The sequence below is a fragment of the Chionomys nivalis genome, chromosome 1, assembly GCF_950005125.1.
Source record: "Chionomys nivalis chromosome 1, mChiNiv1.1, whole genome shotgun sequence".
NCBI classification, from domain to species: domain Eukaryota; kingdom Metazoa; phylum Chordata; class Mammalia; order Rodentia; family Cricetidae; genus Chionomys; species Chionomys nivalis.
Window position 1 is genome coordinate 197858805 of NC_080086.1, and position 21037 is coordinate 197879841.

General features: G+C 38.1%; 2 protein-coding genes across 2 annotated transcripts; both read right to left on the reverse strand.

Moving 5' to 3' along the window:
* Nucleotides 1-2939: 2939 nt before the first annotated feature.
* Nucleotides 2940-6947, reverse strand: Gng11 (G protein subunit gamma 11). The gene is made up of 3 exons (XM_057781574.1): nucleotides 6795-6947; nucleotides 6471-6624; nucleotides 2940-3343 (listed from the first exon to the last, which is right to left on the reverse strand). Exons 1-3 carry the CDS (start codon nucleotides 6905-6907, stop codon nucleotides 3218-3220), a joined length of 393 nt encoding a protein of 130 aa, XP_057637557.1. The 5' UTR covers nucleotides 6908-6947; the 3' UTR covers nucleotides 2940-3217.
* An 11009-nt stretch (nucleotides 6948-17956) lies between these two features.
* On the reverse strand, nucleotides 17957-20735 carry Gngt1 (G protein subunit gamma transducin 1). Its single transcript, XM_057787697.1, has 2 exons — nucleotides 20640-20735; nucleotides 17957-18085 (listed from the first exon to the last, which is right to left on the reverse strand). The coding sequence occupies exons 1-2, from the start codon at nucleotides 20733-20735 to the stop codon at nucleotides 17957-17959; spliced, it is 225 nt and encodes a 74-aa protein (XP_057643680.1).
* Between the last annotated feature and the right edge of the window lie 302 nt (nucleotides 20736-21037).

The window sequence follows — 21037 nt, forward strand, 5'->3', positions numbered from 1 at the left end:
AAAACTTTTAATGTTTTCTCTTCACATTTTTACATTACCTTTTAAACAATGATTTTAAAGATATATTTCTAATTTTTTAAATAAATTGCTGACTAATTTATAGAACTGATCTCGTCACATCAACTTAGTATGATACTGAAATATCTCGTCACTATAGCCAAACAAGATTTAAATAGAGATTGTAAATGGGAAAAAAAAAACTACTGATGGCTACATAAAAACCCCCAAAGATTCTACAAAACCCTTTTCATAACTAATAAAGCATGTTCCTATGGTTGTCAGACAAAAGATAAAGGAGCAATACACTACCTGTCTGTCTGTCTGTCTGTCTGTCTGTCTGTATATCTAGCATCTCTATCCATTTCTATCTACCTCGAATGTCTGTCTGTCTGTCTGCCTGCCTATCACTATCTATTTTTCAGACCCATGGAGCTGATACTAGACTCATTGGACTCCTGCTCCTTATGTATCTAAGGCTCGCCTTAAACTCCCGATACTGCTTCTACACCCCAAGTCCTGGTGATACACCATTGCCTATTCACATGTTAATTTTGTAAGGATATCACCTGTACCCAGTGATCTATCTACTCTTAAATCTCTATGTTCAAAATTTACAAAGAGTAATAATGCAAGGCCTCTCTCTTCTGCTGCTGCTGTGCAAAAGAGGATAGTGTGGTGCAGACACAAATGAAGGAAGGAGAAATAAACACAGAGATATGACCAGTGAAATTCTGACCAAACAGAAATGTTGTTAAAGAAGAATTGATAGTCTTTTTAGTAAAGGGTGCTGAAGCAAGGAATTGCCCTCTCAGAAATCCATACATTAAGTGAGACTGCTATCTAAACCACACAATCCACACCATGAAAACTGATTCAAAATGGCCAACAGACCTACAAAATAACTTGTTTAGAATCCATGTAGGAAAAAAGCATTTCACCCTAGCAATGGGCAAATAATTTTTAGACTTGACATCAAAAGTAAGATCCATAAAAGGAAAAAAAAGTAAATTGTATTGGGTCCATAGGTTTTAAGGCTCAATGCATAAATCATGGCAACCATTTGTGATGTAATAATGATTGATGACAAAATTGTGTAGCTGAAAGGAACTGAACACATGATTTAACTTCTACTTAATAAATTCTCACTTGTTAAATGTTGCTTCTATAATATATTCAAATAAATATTTTTCAAACTTTTCTGTTGCAAGTTATCATTTATCACTTGAAAAAGGAGATATGATTCTTTGTTTTGGCTAGGTTAAATGATAAAACAGAACAAAAACATATTTAGTAAAAAAAAACCCTAGAAGACTGGTTATTTATTGAGAAAACAGAACTTGACTAGTTTCTTTTATGGTTGAAAGAGATATAAGGGTGTGGGTTCTCATGAACGGGCGACTGCATACAAGGATGGAAATGCAGGATCCAGTTTGGTATGCATTTTTCTTAAGCAGTTAAGGAATAGAGATCATATTTTGGATTTGGATTATTAATTATGTTATATGTGTAAACAGAATACATGTTTGCTTCCTTATCCAAAAAAGAAAATCCAATAAACAAATCAAAAGGAATGAACCTGCTTATTAGAGTAAAACTTAATAAACACCAAGATATTAAAATCATAAGCCACATTAAATGTAACTGACAAGTAGCAGAAACCCACCCCAGTTATCAATTGTTCCATGGTGAATGGGGGAAATAAGTTCTCACTACTCTAAAACCTTCCCTGCTGTAGTTGGTGCTCTGAGCTAAAATTATCCCTGGGCTCTCTCTCAGTAACCCCAATTGATGTCATCACTGGGAAATCGGCAGGAAACTGAAGGAAACAGCTCCTGCGTTAAGTCTGATATAATTACTTTTTCAAAAGCCCAAGTATCCTGTTCTCTTGTTGACAGGGAAAAAACAAGCTTTGCAAGTGAGGAGGCTGACAGACTTCAGGAAGCTGTTGGGGGCATGGCATAGAAGGAAAACCTGCAAGACTAAGCTAACCAGGACCATAGATAAACTGGAAGAGACACATAGGCTTTGGGTGCCGCATGTAATACCACAGAGCAAGTTAGTAACTATATCTAGTTGAACCTATCAATAAATATTTTGCTTTACTTTTTCCCCAAATCTCCAAACAAAAGACAAGAGGAAGAATGTCTCTTTCACAGAGGTCTTAGTCACAGGTGCATTTATAGAGGATATCAGCAAGAATTGTATCTGGCCTGTTCTACCTCCTGTGTACAGCTACCTAGACCAAGGAAAGTGGGACCAATGATTGGAAAAAGATAATTGCGGTGCTCATCACTGAAGCAGGGAGAATAGAGTATATGTCGCGTTTCCACAAGCTGATATGAAAACAGCCAATTGATTGTCATAGTTGGCCAAAATTCACTGTGGTTTTTGGAGAAAATAAAAAAGAAGCATGTTTAATTGGGCCTGCAATGAGCTGACAGAGTGGATGAAAATATTCAAACATCTTCCCAGTTGCCACAAAACTCGGGTGGAGCCGTCCACAGAGGTGGAGCGAACAAGGGGATGGAGTGTCAACAAAAGAGCTAGCCTTTGGAAGTCAGAGTTGGTCACGGAAGCACTGCTGGGAGAAGGGCTTCTCTTTCTCGTCTTTCTGATTCACAGCCTTGTCCTTTTCCCTGCTGGAGGAACACTTTAAACAACGTGGATAATCACAAACCTGGGAAATGCTGAGGCTCCTGTTATGTCATTAGGAATTCTACCCGCTCACTTCCCTAATAGTTGAAGTTAAATCAAACACATTCCAGAAGTCAGACTTTGGCATTGTAAACTCCCACGAATCAGGAAGAGCTGGGATTGGCAAACTTATCAGATGGCATCCCCAGTCTTAAAGCCCCCAAACTCTGAGGAGGTTAGACAAGGAAATCCGAGATTTAATATATGAAATGTGCTGTCTTAAATCACCACCACTAATTTTCCCAAGACAAACTTTATTGGAGGCAGCAAGCAGCTCAGTGAAAAGGTAGGGTCATGCCTTTGTCCCACAAGCGCCCTCCGAAGACGGGAGTATCCTGAGCACGAGTCAGAAGCAGGCACACACCAAAGTCGCACATAAACTTCCTGGAGAGTGCCTGCAGCAGTTTTCTTCTCAATTACACTTTACCTTCTTTAACATACACTTCGGTTTTATTTCGGGGGGGGGGGGGGAATAAAACAAAGGAACAACTTGCCACAAGTGAGAATAGAGTTTCCCCCAGAGTTAGGAAATGACACAGCTGCCCTTTTCTTTGAAGGGATTCTTGTCTTCTGGGATCCCCTTCACCAGAGGATCCTCTCCAGAACGTTCCTCAATATAGTTCTTTATTTCTTCAGAGCATTTAGACACCTGAAGTTTCAAAAAAGGGAGGGGGGAAGCAAAAAAAAAAAATAACAAATTAGGTCAAGAATATTGAACTTTGCCGCAGGCTTTTTTGAAGTTGTTAAAATTTAGTGAATAAGATTTAATTTTTAAAAATAATGCCTTAAAATTCTTCCCATGCTCTAAGATTTTTATTCTATTCTATTTATATATGTGATACAATCTGTGAGAAAAGTGCTTTATTGTTCAAGAAGCAAATGCTTGAAAGCCATCGTAGGAATAGTTTATCCATGAAAATTTCTGTTCGCGTGTCACGTGACTTCCGTCCTCTCTGAAATACACTTGTAACAAACCTATCTTCAAATTTTCTCCATTACAGTCAGCTGTCAGTCGCCCGTCACCGTTCTCATACAAACGCTTATGCCACACCCCAGAACTCCGTGTAGTCACAGAAGTGGCGGAAAGGCTGACGGGAACTGATGTATGTGTCCACCTGTCTCGCTTTAGACCATGCCTCAGAATTCCTTTGACCAGTATGGCGATGATTATAATAAAGGCTTTTCTAGGGGGGTTGTAGGGTTATCTGAGAGTCTGGCATTTAGAGAATCAGCTTAAACTTTTCTTCCACTGGAAAAGGATTAAATAGTTTTTTCAAAAATTTTGCCAGTAAGAGAAAAGTTTCAGTTTTTTAAAAAATAAATAAGTAAAGGAGACTGTGGGAAATGAAAAGTAAGAAGTTTGAAGTAATGTGGGTACTATCAACAATGGTTTGTGATTTAAATTAGTTCCCTTTGAGAGAGTCTCACTAAACACGTTTACATATATCTCTCCAAACATGCACAATTATTTATAAATAAGTACAGGTACCACAGTGTTAACACATCATACACAATTATGGAACATAAACTAGTAATTATAAAAGAATGAGATTCAAAAATAAACACAAGTAGAAACCTCATTATATCATTTTTTCCTTGCCATAACCGAAAGCCCGGTTCGCATGGCAGTATGTAGAAACCACTGGTCCAAACCTTAAAACTAGGTCAAACAGTGACAGCGATTAAAATGTGATGATAAATAGTATCCTGCCAAGAATCTGACTATTGCTAGCACTCATAATATGTGTGTTTTAAAGGAATTCTCAGTGCTGAAAAATGGAGCATTAGAACCTGGAGCATACGGCTCCAGTGAAACGTCTGGATAAGATCCATGTTCCCCACTGCTCCTGCAGAAGCTTTTACACTGGGCTTCTGAAAATGTCAGTAATCTCCAAAAGTGGATAATTGCTCCTTCTGTGATGGAGAGGACATATCTGACCCCTAAATAGTTAGCTGCAGTCAGATGTGACGTGTGTATGGGCTTGAGCACTACCCCAGGCGTCAACAGAGATTGACGGGATAACATGGAGGGCGCCCAGAAACAGTCTGGACGGACCTGCATTGTGGTTCTCTGTGGTGTTGAAGAAGGAATTAGTTAGCCTCTCTGGGACTGAAGTGCTTCTCTTCGCTCAAGTGAGGGCTCCAGTGGTATCTAAGAGCCACAATGCTCACCTGGCACTAATAGAGACCTCTGTGCGTCATGCTGAAAAAGAAATGTTTGAGAACACTGCAGCGTGAGATGGCCCTCTAGGAATCCAGGAACGATCACCCTAAATCTTTCTGTCTTCCTTGAACTTAGAAACTTTCCAGAGTTGGAAAAGCTGTTATGTCCTGTGTGCCCTGCGGTTGAGGTGATTCCGGGAGAAAGTGCAAAAAAGAGATGCTTGTTTTTTACACTGGCACAACCAGGACCCCACAGAAGAAACCTGTCCTTTCCTACACATCCCTGGAACTTCTGCCCAGTGATGGTAACTACACAAACAGCTCAGCTTTGCAAAGGCAAAACATTATTTCAGTATACACAGTGACTAACACTTGCCAAACTCAGGGCTTTTGTCACCAGCCAAAACGGCCCTTCAAAGAAAGAAGATTGCTCTATGGTTCTCTCAAAGGCCCTAATCCTCAAATCACATGACGGACTTAAAGTTACAAGAAAGGCAGGTATCTCACTGTGGAATCTAGGAACAATGTGAATTTGTATGAGGGAAACAGCTAAATGGCGGCAGGGGGAAGGGGGCATAAAATAGTGAAACTCAAAAAGTTCCAGCCTCTTCCAAAGATCACCAAGGGATAGCAAAACTCTTGTGATGCGAGTTCGGAGTCTGTTTACTTATGCGCCTCATTTCTATTTCTGCTTTTATTTTTTTCAAATATTAAACCATAAACAAAAGGTAAAAATCAAAGAGTCCAGAGTGTGGCTCAGAGATGACTACATATTCAATGCCCTGAGTTTGGACCCCAGCATCCCAAAGTTTTAAAAATAAAATCAGTTCAAAATTTTCTTGATGAAGAGAAAAGAATAATTTTTTTAGAAATGACCAAATTATCTAAAAGCCTTTTTCTGAACTACAAGCTGCCAGACAGAGTGAGAAGATGAATGTAAAAGGCTCCTACAACCAGCAAGAAACTGAAGTAAAACTCCCAAGCTTTTCATGGAGTTTCAGTGGAAACTCCGGAATACTTTTTTCATCTTCTGGCTAGGCTGGCCTGGAACTCTTGACCCTCCTGCCTCCACTTCCTAAGTGCTTGGGAATTACAGAGGTAGGCTACCACACCCAGTCTGTACTCATTTTTTTTTTAATTTGCAACCATATGTTCTTCAGTATAAATATAATTATGTTTATAAGCAAGGTCAGAAAACACTGTATTGGTCATTTGCATACTTACAAAAAGAGTTGAAAACTGCGTAAGATGTTCAAACAAATAACTGAAATTCAGACAGTTTTTTCTAAAGCCCCCGTGCAGTCAGGGTCTTTGCAAAATCGAAGTTAACATGACTGGGAGGTTTTAAAATGTATTTTTAGAAGAACTCTTTAATTCCAGAATAGAAGCCAGCAGTCGTTTGGGGATTGCTTATCTTCTTTTTAGGCTATCTTGATATTATTTGACTTTATATTTCTTATTAATTACTGATTCATTAACTACACCTTCAGCAATTGCCCCACATCCAGGCTTCTACAGAGTAGCTGCCAGAAGAAAACCAAACCAGTTAACAGTGACATTCTGACCTCGTTAACATTTCTGAGACGGAATTGTGGAATAGCTGGCCACCTTACCTGTTGTCTCTGCAACTTCACTTCTTTGCGAAGTTGCTCAACCTCCATCTTCAGCTTTTCCTTTTCCGGCAGATCCTCGATGTGAAGGGCAGGCATCTTTGCCCCAGAACTGGGCCCAGGAGTCACTTTTGTGCAAGGCAGCCACTGGAAGCTCCTAGAACCAGGACGCGTCCCCAAATATGCGCCGGCCCAGGCTATCCGTCCCCCATCCCCCCACCCCCTCGCAGGACGTGACTGGCTGGGGAACCTCCGCTCCCAGCTCCCCGGGGCCTCGGCTTCCTGCCTAAGCCTGCTCCCTATGGCCTTTCCCAGAGTCCGGGCAACCTCCAGGCGGCTTCTCCAGGCCCAGCAACCCTGTATCCAGGCAGCTTGGCGAGGGTTAAGTATGAGACCTCCTCCTGGCTGTTCTGGGCAGGCTGCAGACTCTGCTGGACCATGGGCAGGCCTGGCGCTGGACCCTTGCCACACCCACGGGAGCTGCGGTTGGAGACAAAAGTTTTACTTTTGTTCCTTTATTTTTTTTTTTTTATTGTGTGTGTGTGTGTGTCCGTCCAACTTACATCCGGATTTTGTTTAAAGGCAGGAAAAGGACACTACTCAAAAGGAAATAACGGTCCTTCACCTCTCCAAGTTTTAAAAATACCCAGTATGTAACTTTTCCACATACGTAATGGGGAAAGTGAATATTTGAAAAGAAGGGAAGAAGCGCAATGTGGAACTCAGGTCTCACAAGTTTCCACCAGAATTGTGTTGACACGTGTCACGTGGTTTGCTAAAGTTTAAAAGGCCTTTGACAAATATGCTTGGAGGAGAAAAGTAGTTTGAGATAAGAGTATTTCCTGTTGCTAAATAACTATCTGCATTTTCACTTTTTGGTGGTAGTGGTGGGAGAAGTTTTATAAGCCCGAGAAGATAAAAAGACATGATTAGAAAACTAACAGGAGTTAAAGCCCCCTCCAGAGTTCCTCCCATTCCCCAAGACTTCGTAGTACTCAACTACATGAAGGGGCAAGTTTCTTGCTTTATGTTTTTGAATTCCTGGTGAACTTCCTTTCCTTGATGGAGGCAGCAAAGTCACTCAGAATAGCTTTCCCCGCTTTCTAGAAAGCAGTCTTCATGGAACTGCAGCCTTGGATAGCCAGGAAGGAGTCTTTGGGAAATATTAAGGTGCAATGTCAGCTTTGATCCCTTGTTCATAATGCTGGAAGGTGAGAGGGGAAAAACAAACACATATGTAAATATAGGAAACCTACCTCTGCAATAGAACACCCCTGTGTTCCCAGACAATTTCCCAACTAGTGGAGGCATTAGCTAAATATTTCAGGGTACTCGATCTTAGGTATGGAGTTTTTTCAGTACACAGGCTCCACCCACTGCCCTCATTGACTATATTAAGATGAAAAGAGCAATGAGCTATTTAATAAGTGCTCTTTGGTAGTCCTTCCAACTCTTCCTCTAGCCAGCAATGAAAAGTCACTTAAAATTTTCTGGGTTTTGTTTTCCAGCTTTAAAAATATGAATCAGGAAAGTGGGTGAGTTGTGTCATGTCTTCAAAGGTGACTAAAAGTGATCAATCTTTCTTTTTCCATAAAGAAAATGTTTAGATGCTCCGCTTTCTGTACTTGAAATATCAGGATCTCCCAGACTTAGAGTTGGGCCAGCTGGTGAAGTTTTGCTTATTAGTAATCAGTCAAGACAAACTCACATCTGTCTGAAGAGTCAAGTTTCTGTCTTAAATTTCCTATTCCTTAAGTTTAAAAAGTTCACTAAAATAGCTTAAGTAAGCTAGTGAAAGTAAGTTAAATGAATGTGGGTAAGTCTGACACCAAAATGAAGTAAGTTGGTTAAGAAAACTAGGGTACATGTCTGACTTAAATAATAAAGTAAAATTATTTCGGCCTGTAAATTTCTCCCTTTTGAATGAGCTAGTGCATGCAGGGATGCATGTTTATAAACATATTGGCTGGTGAGCGTTTTCCTCGGTGTGTGACGCTTAAATTAGAGACTTTATGTATTAATCCATATTTTTTTTTATTCTCAGACAATTCACAATGTGATATCTTTTTAAAAATAAATTAACCTAAGCTGGGCAGTGGTGGCGCATGCCTTTATAATCCCAGCACTTGGGAGGCAGAGGCAGGCAGATTGTTGTGAGTTCAAGGTCGGCCTGGTCTACAAGAGCTAGTTCCAGGACAGGCTCAACAACTACAGAGATACCCTGTCTCAAAAAACCAAGATAGATAGATAGATAGATAGATAGATAGATAGATAGATAGATGATTGATAGATAGATAGATAGATAGATAGATAGATAGATAGATAGATAGATAGATAGACAGATAGATGAATTAACCTAAAAACAACGGAATACTAAGATTCCATTATCATACAGCATTTTTAAAAATGTTTTGTTGTTCTTTGGTTTTAAGTGGTAAAACGATGAAGTAACTTTAAAAAGTTGGGGGAGGGATTTGTAGACATCTGACTTTAAGTACTGAATGCATTGTTCAGAAAAGACCACTGGTAAGGAACTGCTTATGTATCCTAATAGAGGTGGTCCTTCAGCAATGTTCAAAAGGACTTTTATTTGTTTGACTGGTTTTCCCCTGGCTATTACTGTTGTTGCTGTTGTGTTGAACACAGAATTCCATTTTTCACACATGCTACACACGAACTCTCCCAATCAGCTATATAGTGCCAAGAGTAAATAAACTTTAAAAAATATTTTTTGTTAAAAAATAGTTAAGTTTGTATTGGTTAATTAAAATGTAGTGATAATTTCATATTTACATTCTGTGCATTATTCTATCAGAAGATTATTTACAGGGCAGTTTGTCTGTAATATATAGTCATACCATAAAAAAATCACAGGTATAGCCAGAAACATTAAACATCTTATAAACATTTGGGCAAAATTTATAGAAATTTGTCTGATAAATAAAAGAGGCTAGGGAGATGATGTGGCTGGGGAGAGTGGCTGTGACTCAAACCTAAGGACTCAGGTTCAGATCACTAACACCCATGTGAAAACCAGACGTGGTGGAGCAAGTTAATAATCTATTAGAGGTTGGGAGGATCGGGGGAGAGGGCAGAAATAAATGGGTTCCTGAGCTTCCTGGCCAGCCACTCAGTCTAGCAAGTTGAGAAGATCTGGGTTCAGGGAAGACTCCATCCCCAAAGTGAGGAGGATGTCCACTTGTGAAATAGTGGTACCACAGCTGTGGGAGTAACCAACTGTTCTGTTTGTACTCAAGACCGACTCCACAGGAGGAAATTTGTGCCTGGAATGTAAATGTTTTTAATAAAAATCCTGTGGCTGGGGAGGTGATAAATTCTGGGGAAAACTTAATAATATTATTTAGCTAAACTCTTATAATGTCAAACTGCATTCTAAAAAATTTTATGTTCATAGGCAAATGATGTTCTCAGTCTTGATCAGATAATCCACTTGCTAGTCAAAGGGAGTGAATGAAGTGACTCATGACTGTTCAGGAATCTGAGAATAAATAAAGCATAATTTCTTTGTGCTTTATGATGTCCTCTCAAAGACTCACAAAATGTGAGCAATGTAGTGTGGAAATCGTGAGAGGGGGGATGACTGCAAATACCATCTTTTGATCGAGGTGCAGTGATTATAGTATACACTTTCTGTAGCTGCTGATTTCTGCACTGAGGTTCTGTGATAACACGCAGGCAAAGATGGCCAGAGCAGTGGCTCTGGTCCCTATCAGTGAACTCTTGGCTACTGATCGATTCTAGGAGGAGAGATATGGTTTTCAGTTACCTACTCACTGGTAATCCAGGTAGGCTTCATTGTATTTCCACACCTGTGATCTGACAGATGGCTCTGATTAAACTCAGTGGGGCACAAAGTGAAACATTAAGACAGGGGTTGGAAAAGGGACTTGGAAATTGAGTGTTGGGAACATGAGAGGAGAGGAGATGGTGTGTGGAGAAAATAGTCAGGATCTACTGCATACATGTACAGATCAGAGAAATAGCTTAATAGTCAGGATCTACTGCATACATGTGCAGAACTATCAGAGAAATAGCTTAACAATCAGATATACTGCATACATGTACAGAACTATCAGAGAAATAGCTTAATAATCAGGATATACTGCATACATGTACAAAACTATCAGAGAAATAGCTTAATGAACAAACAGCAAAATACGGTGAAGACTGATAGCAGAAGATACCTAGTGTTGACCTCTGGCCTCCACATACATACAGGCACACACATACCACACACACACACACATACACACACACACACACACTAACACAGTCACACACATATATACAAAAAGCAACCACTTGCACTTTTAAACTCTAAAAAACATGATCTTGAAATAAAATTTTTAAAATTTCCCAATTAATCAAGTTTGTTGTTAAAAATCTATGAAGAAAGTTCCTTATAAAAACACCAAAAGAAATTTTATGCTGCAGTTAAAAACAAAAAAACAAAACAAAACAAAACAAAAATTTTTTTGAACAGCGTTCTGACTATATTTTATTTTGTGTGTTTTAAGAAAAAAAATACTTTTTTTCTTATTTTCCTGCTTCTCTTCTGTTGGAAAAAATAAAATCCCAAATTCTGCCTTCTGAAATCATAAAAATAAATAACAGATTAGGTTATTAAAATGATGGCTTCTTTAAGAAAGGTATTTTAGCACATATTTTATTTACTCATGATTTGTTTGTATTTTTTGAAGTTTGCTAAAAAGCAATCCCATAGCAGCTTCCAGGGATTTATGCTTATTGCTCATAGCCACATATGTGTGCTTCTTGTTTAGAAAGAGATGCCTTCAAATCACAGAATGGCCTGAGTCTGGTGGTCTAAACACCCCACAAATATTTGTAATTAACTTTACCAAAGAGTTTCCATCTGCAAAACTGTTTCTGAGCACTTTAAAATCTTATCACAAGTAATTGATAGTTCTTATTGCTAAGGTTAACTAGTTTTCATATATTATGAAATACTCACATTATTTCTTTAGGAACCGATGCACCTTGAGATCAATTTTTAAAAAATATTTGACTAAAATCAAAACAATCTAAATAATAAAAGAGATGTTTTCCCTTCTTTTTCTCCCGGTCTCATTCATCTTCACTCTCCTTCTTCCTCCTGTTCTCCTTCATCTTCTTTGTCTTTTGTAAATCTTCAACTCACCTCTGTACTTACATCTCAAAGTATAAGTAACTCAAAAGAAAGACTGTGTAAGTATTCATTCTTACTAATGCACCTGCAGACTTTGTACAAGAGCCAGATAAGGGGGCATTTTAGGAGGTTTGGGTGTTGTTCTTTTTCTTTTGTCTTTGCCTCCCTCTGTATTAGCCAGTCCTTCTTAATCTAGTGCCCCTAACCCTGAAATGACAGGTTTTGAAGAGAACAGTCATTGTCAGTTATAGCTGTACAGTCTGGGGGAATAGTCACGGCTTCATTTCCTTCTTTCTGGGTATCTTTCTCTGCAGTCCTTCCCTTTGATTTTTTGCCTACTCAAAATTCATCCAACAATATGTATTTTTAATCATAAATGAATTTATCTGCCTGCCGTAAGGGTTCTGCCTTGTCTAATTTAAACACTTGACAAGTACTGTACTTTCCTGTTCTTAATTAGATTAAATATTAATGAAGTCAGTTTTATTCTAGAAACAATTTATTATTAGGTTGGGCAGTTTTAAAGATTAAGAGGCTTGGGGAAATTATGATATAGCATTGAAATTAAGACTACAAATTATGTAGAGAAAAGTAAAAAAAATTAGATGACTTCAGAGGTACATAAAAATAATCTTGATGGAGCAGAAGAAATTGTCTCAGAAAAAAACAGCTTTCAAAGGTCTAAAATGGAGTGGAGAGGTATTTCAGGTGTGGGGACCAATGTGACCAAATTTCACAGAGAAGATCAAGGCAGTCTTGATCTTCATCAAGCTATTTGTCATCTTTACAGGAATTCTAACAGACATCACAATGATGTATTTTATTAAGCCTTCTCTGTGTCTGCTTCTGAGCTAAGGGAATATAAATACCCAAATAAAGATCACTCCATGTTCATTTTCTACATTTCAAAGACTTGGAGTTGTTTATCCAAAATTCCTAATACAATAGAAGAGCAGGGGTTTTACAGACTTTAAAATCTATATAAAGTTGCAGGATAGAAACCACATGTGACAATTTAGAGTATGTTTTGCATATTATCAAATATCATAATAAAGACTTTGCATTTAAATTACAATGAAAAGGAAATATGGAACACTTTGTTAAATAAACACTAACTTGCAGGTGGAAAACAAGAGACAGACTTCAATCCAATAAATAATTACACAAAATAATACGATGGAGAAACAGAGACTGAGGAAACTGTATGGGTGGGGGTTGGTGGGATGGGTTTTTGTCCTTCTAAATAGGAAAAAAGTGCAAATGGAGACTGCACACTTGTCACCCAGTCACCCGACCTCAACAATCACACAGAAGCTATATGAATTACAACACTGACCAATTGTTTGGGCGTATTTCTAACTAGCTCTTACATCTTAAATTAACCTGTAATCTATGAACTGCCATGGGGCTGTGACTTACCAGTGAAGTTCTGGTGTCTTTCTCCTACAGCAGCTACATGGTGTCTGCTTGACTCTGCCTTCTTTCCTCCTCTGTCTCTGCTTGGATTTCCTACCTTGCTATATTCTGCCCTGCCATAAACCAAAGCATCTTCTTTATTAAAAAATGGTAATAAAACATATTCACAGCATACAGAGAAGAATCCTACACCATCCCCCCTTTACCATCTAAATAAAAAGGAAGGTTTTAACATTAACATAGTAAAATTGCATATAACAAAACAGGTATCAAGCAAGAATTATACTTAACAATATTTAGTCTATTTGTATCCAGCAAAATTAAAGAAAATATTCTATCATCTATTTTAATCTTTGTCAGTCTAAAGTTTCATATTTATTTTTATTTTTATCATAACTAAGGAAAACTGTAACTATCTGTCTTCAACTCCATCAAAGACTCCGAAAGGATATAATATTACCTAAGCAAACAGGAAGTACATTGTTAGTAACTTCCAAAACTAGAATTGACAGAGATATCTTGTTGTCTGGATAGTCACCCAAGGTTCTTCTGTAATGTTGTGGCATCCAGCTTCAGCCTGCAGACCCACAGTATCTGGCAGACTTTTTCATGAAGCAGGAAATTTGAAAAACTATTTTGCCTAAATTGGCAGTTTACCAGTCACTTTTTTCTGTGTCCTTCAGACTATTTCATGAAGCTGGAACCCTGAAGGGCTGTCTCACCTTCTTTAGGCAAGTTCAGCAGTCATTTTTTTGAGGGTCCTGCATGTCCAGTCTATACAGCATACCATCAAGCAGTCCAGGCAAAAGCAGTTTCTTGCTCAAATGGCTAGTCTTGTCACATTGAAGGCAAATTTCATAACTAGTTTCTTCAATGCCCATCAACCTCTCTGAAATAACTGGTGCTGCCAGAATCAGACATGTCTCACTACCAAGAAAAGTCTAAGTTCTTAAAACATTTTAAATGCCATATATTCTGTAAGTCTTTGAAGTGTTGAGGATTATCTATTTAACTGAAATATATTTCTGCATACCTAGAAACCTAACTAACATACGTAGAAAACTAACTAACAAGTTTGACTATCATAAATGACTATCTATTAATCACTAATTTTTAATTATACATTACATTTTTAAATAAACTGTACAAGCATAGTACTTTAAACAAGAGTAGAAATACACATGTAACGCTTCCCTCTTTTGTTTCTTCAGCATGCGCACGCATTTCTTCTCTTCCCCTCTTTCTCTCTTTCTCTTCTCCCTCTCTCTCTCTCTGCCTCTCTCCCCCAATAAAATGTTTTATGCCAAAAAAAAATACACATGTAACGAAGTTGACCTTAAATTTGTATCAATAAACCAAAGTCCATACCAAAGTAAAGTATTCATTTCTATATCACATCCCCCTTTAAATGAAACAAACATTTATAAACAATCATTTAGAGAATTTGGGCATATTTTTTCTAAACTGCTTCCTGCTGTTTGTTGGGTGAAGTAGTTTAAGGGTTCATGGAGGTCATTCTGGAGGGAGGGTCTTGTTCCACCAAACCATATTTGCCTGGAGAGAATCCATAGGTTCTTATTCTCTGTGGAAACAAAAGCAGAACCTCTTTTCCAAAGTAACATATCCTTAGACTCAAATTTTGAAGTCAAGATATTTTTAAAATATATATGTTAGTTTAGCTTAGTAGCTCTGAGAGTCAAATATTTTCAGAAGTTAATTCATTAGCAGCCAAAAAAATCTGAAGAAAACACAATAATATGCATAATCCAGACTCTCTGAGTATATTCCATCTTTATGTGGCTTCTTTATTTTTTTAATCTATTACTTTTAATTATTATCTTTACACATTTAATCTATGATCTCTGTAATCTTTTTTGTTACTTTTATTGTCTCTTTAAAAACTTTGCTTTATTTTTTAAAACTATTTCTTTCAATAACTGTCTGTACCCATTTTCTTTTTTTGCTCAATCCTATGTACATTTTTAAAACACACTATGACCGTTTCAGAGGTTTATTTTTGTCTGATCTGTCTTTATTCCAAATTTGTTATCATTTGTTGATCCCCGTTTTAATCTCTTAAGCAGGCATGGCTAGGAGCAGAGTTGCTTTACCTGTTGGTTCTACCATCCTTGATTTTCCAACATGGCAGACGTTCGTTTACTGCCAGCTCTGGAAGCCATGTTTACCACCCCAAATCTGGGGAACAGTTGGCCCACCAAGTAACTTGTAGCACGCTGCCCACAATCCCTATTCATGTGCTCTGTACCAGGACCTCTCAAAAGAGTCTTCAGTGCCACAAACATGAACCAAGTAGCCATTTCTCAAAGGAACCTCACATCTGCTTGCCACCAGCAAACAGAGCCTATCTGTGTTTGGCTCATGTTTTGTGGGTCTAGAAACACAAAATAGCTTTTTTAGGCCCTATGTGGATCCATGGCAGTTGGTGAGAGTCATTAAAAAAGAAAAATGGGGAAATACTATGGAATAATGCTCTTGTACCCTGTAAAGATTTGTCACTTGTATTGGTTTAATAAAATTCTGATTGGCCAGTAGCCAGGCAAGCAGTATAGGCAGGACCATCATACTAGGAGAATTCTGGGAAGCTGAAAGGCTCAGTCTGTAGTCACCAGCTAGATGCAGAGTAATCAATATGAGAATGCCTCACTGAATAAGGTACCAAGCCATGTGGCTAACCATAGATAAGAATTATGGGATAATTTAAGTTGTAAGAGCTAGTTAGTAATAAACCTTAGCTAATAGATCAACAGTTTTTAATTAATATAAGCCTTTATGTGTTTCTTTGGGATTGAATGGGTGCTGGACTGGGTGGGATAGAGACTCTGTTTACAGAAAAGTAATTTCTCCTCAGAAAAAAGTTGATAACATTGTGTAATTTACCCTGGGGTCTTATGACATAAGATATTATGAATGAAGACCTACAGGAGAAAATGTTGATGTCTTCAGCAGGTAATCCAAAGTCCTGACCTGAGACATTTGCCAGTTTACTCCTCAGAATCTGTTCTATTATCCTTGTTTGGGAGAAAATGGGTTGGATGAATAGCAAAAGGTACATGTTGAGATTTCCTATGATCTAGTTGGAGAGCACTACACTGACTTCAGAATGTCTGCCAGAACCAATAGTAGACAGTTTGCATTCTGTCTCCAAAATGATGGCCATTGCTTTGCATTGGAGGATTCTGATGAGTGAAGCATTCAAAATTCACTGTCCATGTGATATGACAATAAGGAAACAATGATAAAAAAATAGTTTGGCTTGGTTAATGACACTTGTCATTTCCCAGAGAAGCAGAGACAAGATGGCAGCATCATTTTTTTTTACTTGTGGTTTGCCTTCACTATGCTGTGGAGATGGAATGGTTTGTAACTTACAACATGTTGAAATGTTTTTTGTTTGGTTGGGATTTTTTTTTGTTGTTGTTGTTGTTCTTTTATTTATTTATTTTTACTTAAAAATTTCCACCTCTTCCCCTCCTCCCATTTCCTTCCCACTCTCCCTACTCCTCCTCCCCCTCCTTCTCCAGTCCTAAGAGAAGTCAGGGTTCCCTGCCTTCCATCCAGGTCTAGGAAGGTGAGCATCCAAACAGACAAGGCTCCCATAAAGCCAGTACATGCAGTAGGATCAAAACCCAGTGCCATTTTCCTTGGCTTCTCAGTCAGCCCTGGTTGTCCAACATGTTCAGAGAGTCCGGTTTGATCATATGATCCATCAGTCCCAGTCCAGCTGGCCTTGGTGAGCTCCCATTAGATCAGCCCCACTGTCTCAGTGGGTGAGCGCACCCCACGCAGTCCTGACTTCCTTGCTCATGTTCTCCTTCCTTCTGCTCCTCATTTGGACCTTGGGAGCTCAGTCCAGTGCTCCAATGTGGGTCTCTGTCTCTATCTCCATCCATCGCCAGATGAAGGTTCTATGATGATATGCAAGATATTCATCAGTATGGCTATAGAATAGGGCCATTTCAGGCTCCCTCTCCTCAGCTGCCTAAGGATCTAGCTGGGGACATCTTCATGGACACCTAGTTGGGTTTTTTTGTTTGTTTGTTTGTTTTTTGTAATTCATTTTCCAGTTATATTTCCTAGCAAACAGTTATTGGGTCTCACCATGTGTCAGACAATATAAGTTGAGTGTTTTAATCACATAATTTCAACTCCATGAACTTAAGAACCAGAACCTGTATTATCTTCATATTCTTAGAGGAGTGCTTTAGAAAAATGGATGAAACAACCAAAGCTGGTCCCACAGCAGAGTGGCTCAGAGTTCCCTGTCTCCTACACCCATATTCATACGTTTCTATTCTGTTACTGGCTAAATTCATTGTGTTCTCTGACCGTAGAATGAACTTAATCCAGTTGGCAGCTACCACTCTGGAAAAAAGTCACATCATTATTGACAGTCAGAACTGGGTAGGGATGTAGTTGGGGTTGTGTTAACAATACCCCTATTGATTAAGTGAGGGAGGAAGAGAAACAAGCAATAAAGTTTCAATAATAAAAAATATTTATGAATTGTTTCTTGCCAAGATAGATTGTCTGTGTTTCAAAGTAAGACTTCCTAATTCTATAAGCAAGTGTAATGTTGAGAATAATATATGCTGAATTATAAAGATCTAGATAGAATATGATTACTATTGGCAGGAAAGGAAAGAAACATAAAACCATTCAGGCAACTCAGAATATATTGTTTCTAAAGAATGATTCATCAATATTTACTGTTAATTATGTGTTAGACCTTATGCTAAATACTTCAAAAACATGAATATATATTATTGCATCTCCATTTTTATTAAAATTTAAAGTTTATAAATTTGAACAACATATGCAAATTTAATTATATAGGAATTTGCATGATCATTAAAATTGTAAATATTCTAAGAAAATCCCCCACCACCTATGAAATCACACATCCTCCTTTGAGCTCCTTGAAGGGATTTTTGTCCTCTGGAACCCCCTTCACTAGAGGATCCTCTCCAGATCTTTCTTCAACATAATCCCTTACTTCTTCACAACATTTGGAAACCTAAGAGGAAGGAGACAGAGATAACTCAATTGTTTTAAAACAGAATTCTACAGACTCCAGGACTGTTTATTATAATACATGTCTGTATTGCATCTTTTTTTTTTTTTTTTTTTTTTTTTTTTTAAAGAATGATTCTGTCTGCTTTCTGCCAGCACACATATACTTTTCAGGACAGAAAGCAAATCATCCCATGCTTTCCTACCCATTGTCTTCAGAGGATAGAAACTGACACTTCTGTTACTGGTCCCTCATGGACCCTGCATTGTCAAGGTAGGGAGGACGCAGGGATCAGAGCCCACCTGGAAATACAAGTGAGGAATTTCACCTAAGTAAGTATTCCTCCTCTTCCTTAAAGTATAGTATAAAGATGGAAGAGAATGCACAATTGCTAAATCTATGGCTTATTATCAGTGTTGGATTGTTGGAAGTGTACACATGCAATTTTAAATTCAACTACAGTGGGTCTTCATTCCAGTGTACAGCATGAGCTCTCAGAGGCTAGTGACTACAGCTGTTTTGTTCACCATATTCCAGGCATCTAGATCTGAGCCTGCACTTAGCTGTCACAAAATAAGCAGAGGTATGCTGAACTCAATCGTAGTTTATTTACAAAATTGTTCCTCGCTTTTTTATACCTTTGTAGTTACAATTTAGAAACAACCAGTCTTCAGTGCTTTATCCATATAGGTAATATGCACAGGTATGTATTCAAATGAGTTCAAATTATTCATGACTTTTAGCCTCAATTTCTTTTATTGTCAATTGGTGCTTTTTATGACAGTAATGTAGATGTACTGCATTTTTGAAAGTGCAGTTATGTAAATGATTTAATGCTTCTTCAATAAAATTTTATGCCATAGGCATATATACACATACATGTGCATCATATACATATGTAAATACAATGCATGGAGATGAAGTAGCCATCGAAGGCTACTTTCACCCTGAGGATTCCTCATAATCAGGATTAACACCATGATGAAAGAACCACGCACTCCTTCACCGTTTTCAACAGGTAGGGACACATTGAAATGACATTACCTAGAAATGAGGGAACAGGCTCTCAATTTGAACCAGAACAGTTCAATGGCTGCAAAAAATAACAGCAAAATGATTGGGGTGAGGCCATGCATTCTGTTTTGTTCCCTTACAACAGCCAGGATAGACTAAAATAACAAGCGTGTTAGTGGGAAGTGTGTCACTGTGTGTAAATCTACAGCAAAAAAGGAAAGAATCTATACCAGAGGACACGGGAGAAGAAAACGAGAGGACGGGAAAGATAGCAAGCATCACAATATAATATCGGTATTTAAACTTCCAAAAGCAAAAATATTAGGAGTAGTGTGGAAAGGTGGGTGGTAGTATATGTCATGTTAAACCAAAATAAAAAGTCCCAGCTGATTAATAAACCCCCAAACAACCAAATTGTTGACCAAAGAATGCTCAGAATCTTGTGAATAAGATAAGGACTTTAGCCTGTCAACTTAATCCAGTTGGCAGCTAGCACTCTGGAAAAAAGTCACATCATTATTGACAGTCAAAACTGGGTAGGGATGTAGATGGAGTTTTGTTAACAATACCCCTATTGATTAAGTGAGGGAGAAAGAGAAACAAGCAATATTTCTATACAAGTGTTCTATTGTGCCTCTTATCTTTACTCCAAAAACAGGCTTTGCCTGTATGGAAATAGTAACAGGCAGTTGGAGGCAATTATAAAAGAATAAAAATCTTAAATTTATTTGCTTAGGAATAAGGTTTGAGCCGTACATGACAAGAATATATACTTTTTTACACGTGTATTCCATATATTTGATATGATATGCTGTTATCACTTATGGAGGAGTTTTTGCTCTATTGACTTTTATATATTAAGCCACCTAAAGCACATATCTATGCTTCTGGACATTCAGTCAAGGTTTGGTGAAAGCTTCCTGTTCCTTTTTCCTTTCTACTTTATTTAATGAAGTGACTCTGAGTCACTATTCTCAAGAGCTGTCAGATGCTTTTAGGAGAAACCAGTGAGTTCTTTTGGCTGAAATCATCTTTATTTGCGAAGAGAGAATGGAGCATACTTATTTGCTACTACCAGAGCAGGGCTGGAGAGGATGAGGCCATACTTTAAAATACATCAACAGCATAAAAATACTGCATAAAATGAAGAGAAATCCATGAACTCAAAGGAATAGAACCAAATGCCTCACTGCCTTGCTCCATTTGAATGCTTGGGTAAAATACAGTCTCTGTCTTATAATCTACCCTATTTTCTTCCTGACCTTTTTGTAAAAGTCCAAAAAATTTCTTAGCTAAGTGGTTATACAAAAACAGGCAAGGGGCTGCACTTGGGTGAGAGACAATAGTTTTCCCACACCTAGACTTAGAGTATAACTCTTGAAATAAATTCAATTCTTTACCTTTCTTTATCTCTGATTGTGTTTGTCACAAACATTTTAATTGTAAGTATATTTAGCTGTTTGAGTATGGACAAAACACAATAGGAAGACTTGATGCTTTTCCACGCTGTCCCCTCCAGTGAGTAGGGAGAATACCCACTTACCATCATTCTCTCCAGCGTCACTTCTTTCTTGAGCTGGTCTACTTCCATCTTCAATTTGTCCTTTTCTGTCAGGTCCTCAATGTTGATCACCGGCATATTCTGTCTGTTTTAATATGTTGTGTTAATAATGTTGGCACACACACCTGAACTAGGCACGAATCACCCACATGGAGCCCACCCCTCTGCTTTGTACTTACCAGGAAGTTGTTGTTGGCTTTCTTTTAAATTGCCTATTGTAACCAGCTTCTCATGAGCACACACTCTGAACACTGCTCTTGCTGCATGCTAAGCTTGGGATTTTAAAACTTCATAATCATCCCTAATATGATTAAGGTTAAGCGTTTGTTTGTCTTCTAACACCTGCCAGTACATTTGAAGGTAGTAACTGTTCAGTTGGC

Bases quoted from the DNA above. Each gene is read 5' to 3' on its own strand.
- Gng11 (XM_057781574.1), bottom strand. From the start codon at position 6,907: ATGGTCCAGCAGAGTCTGCAGCCTGCCCAGAACAGCCAGGAGGAGGTC. The intron at 6,625-6,794 runs GTTGCCCGGACT...TCCTGGTTCTAG, and splicing joins CCTGGAGAAGCCGCCTGGAG to GAGCTTCCAGTGGCTGCCTT. The intron at 3,344-6,470 runs GTAAGGTGGCCA...TTGAAACTTCAG, and splicing joins TGAAGTTGCAGAGACAACAG to GTGTCTAAATGCTCTGAAGA.
- Gngt1 (XM_057787697.1), bottom strand. From the start codon at position 20,735: ATGCCGGTGATCAACATTGAGGACCTGACAGAAAAGGACAAATTGAAG. The intron at 18,086-20,639 runs GTAAGTGGGTAT...CCTTCCTCTTAG, and splicing joins TGACGCTGGAGAGAATGATG to GTTTCCAAATGTTGTGAAGA.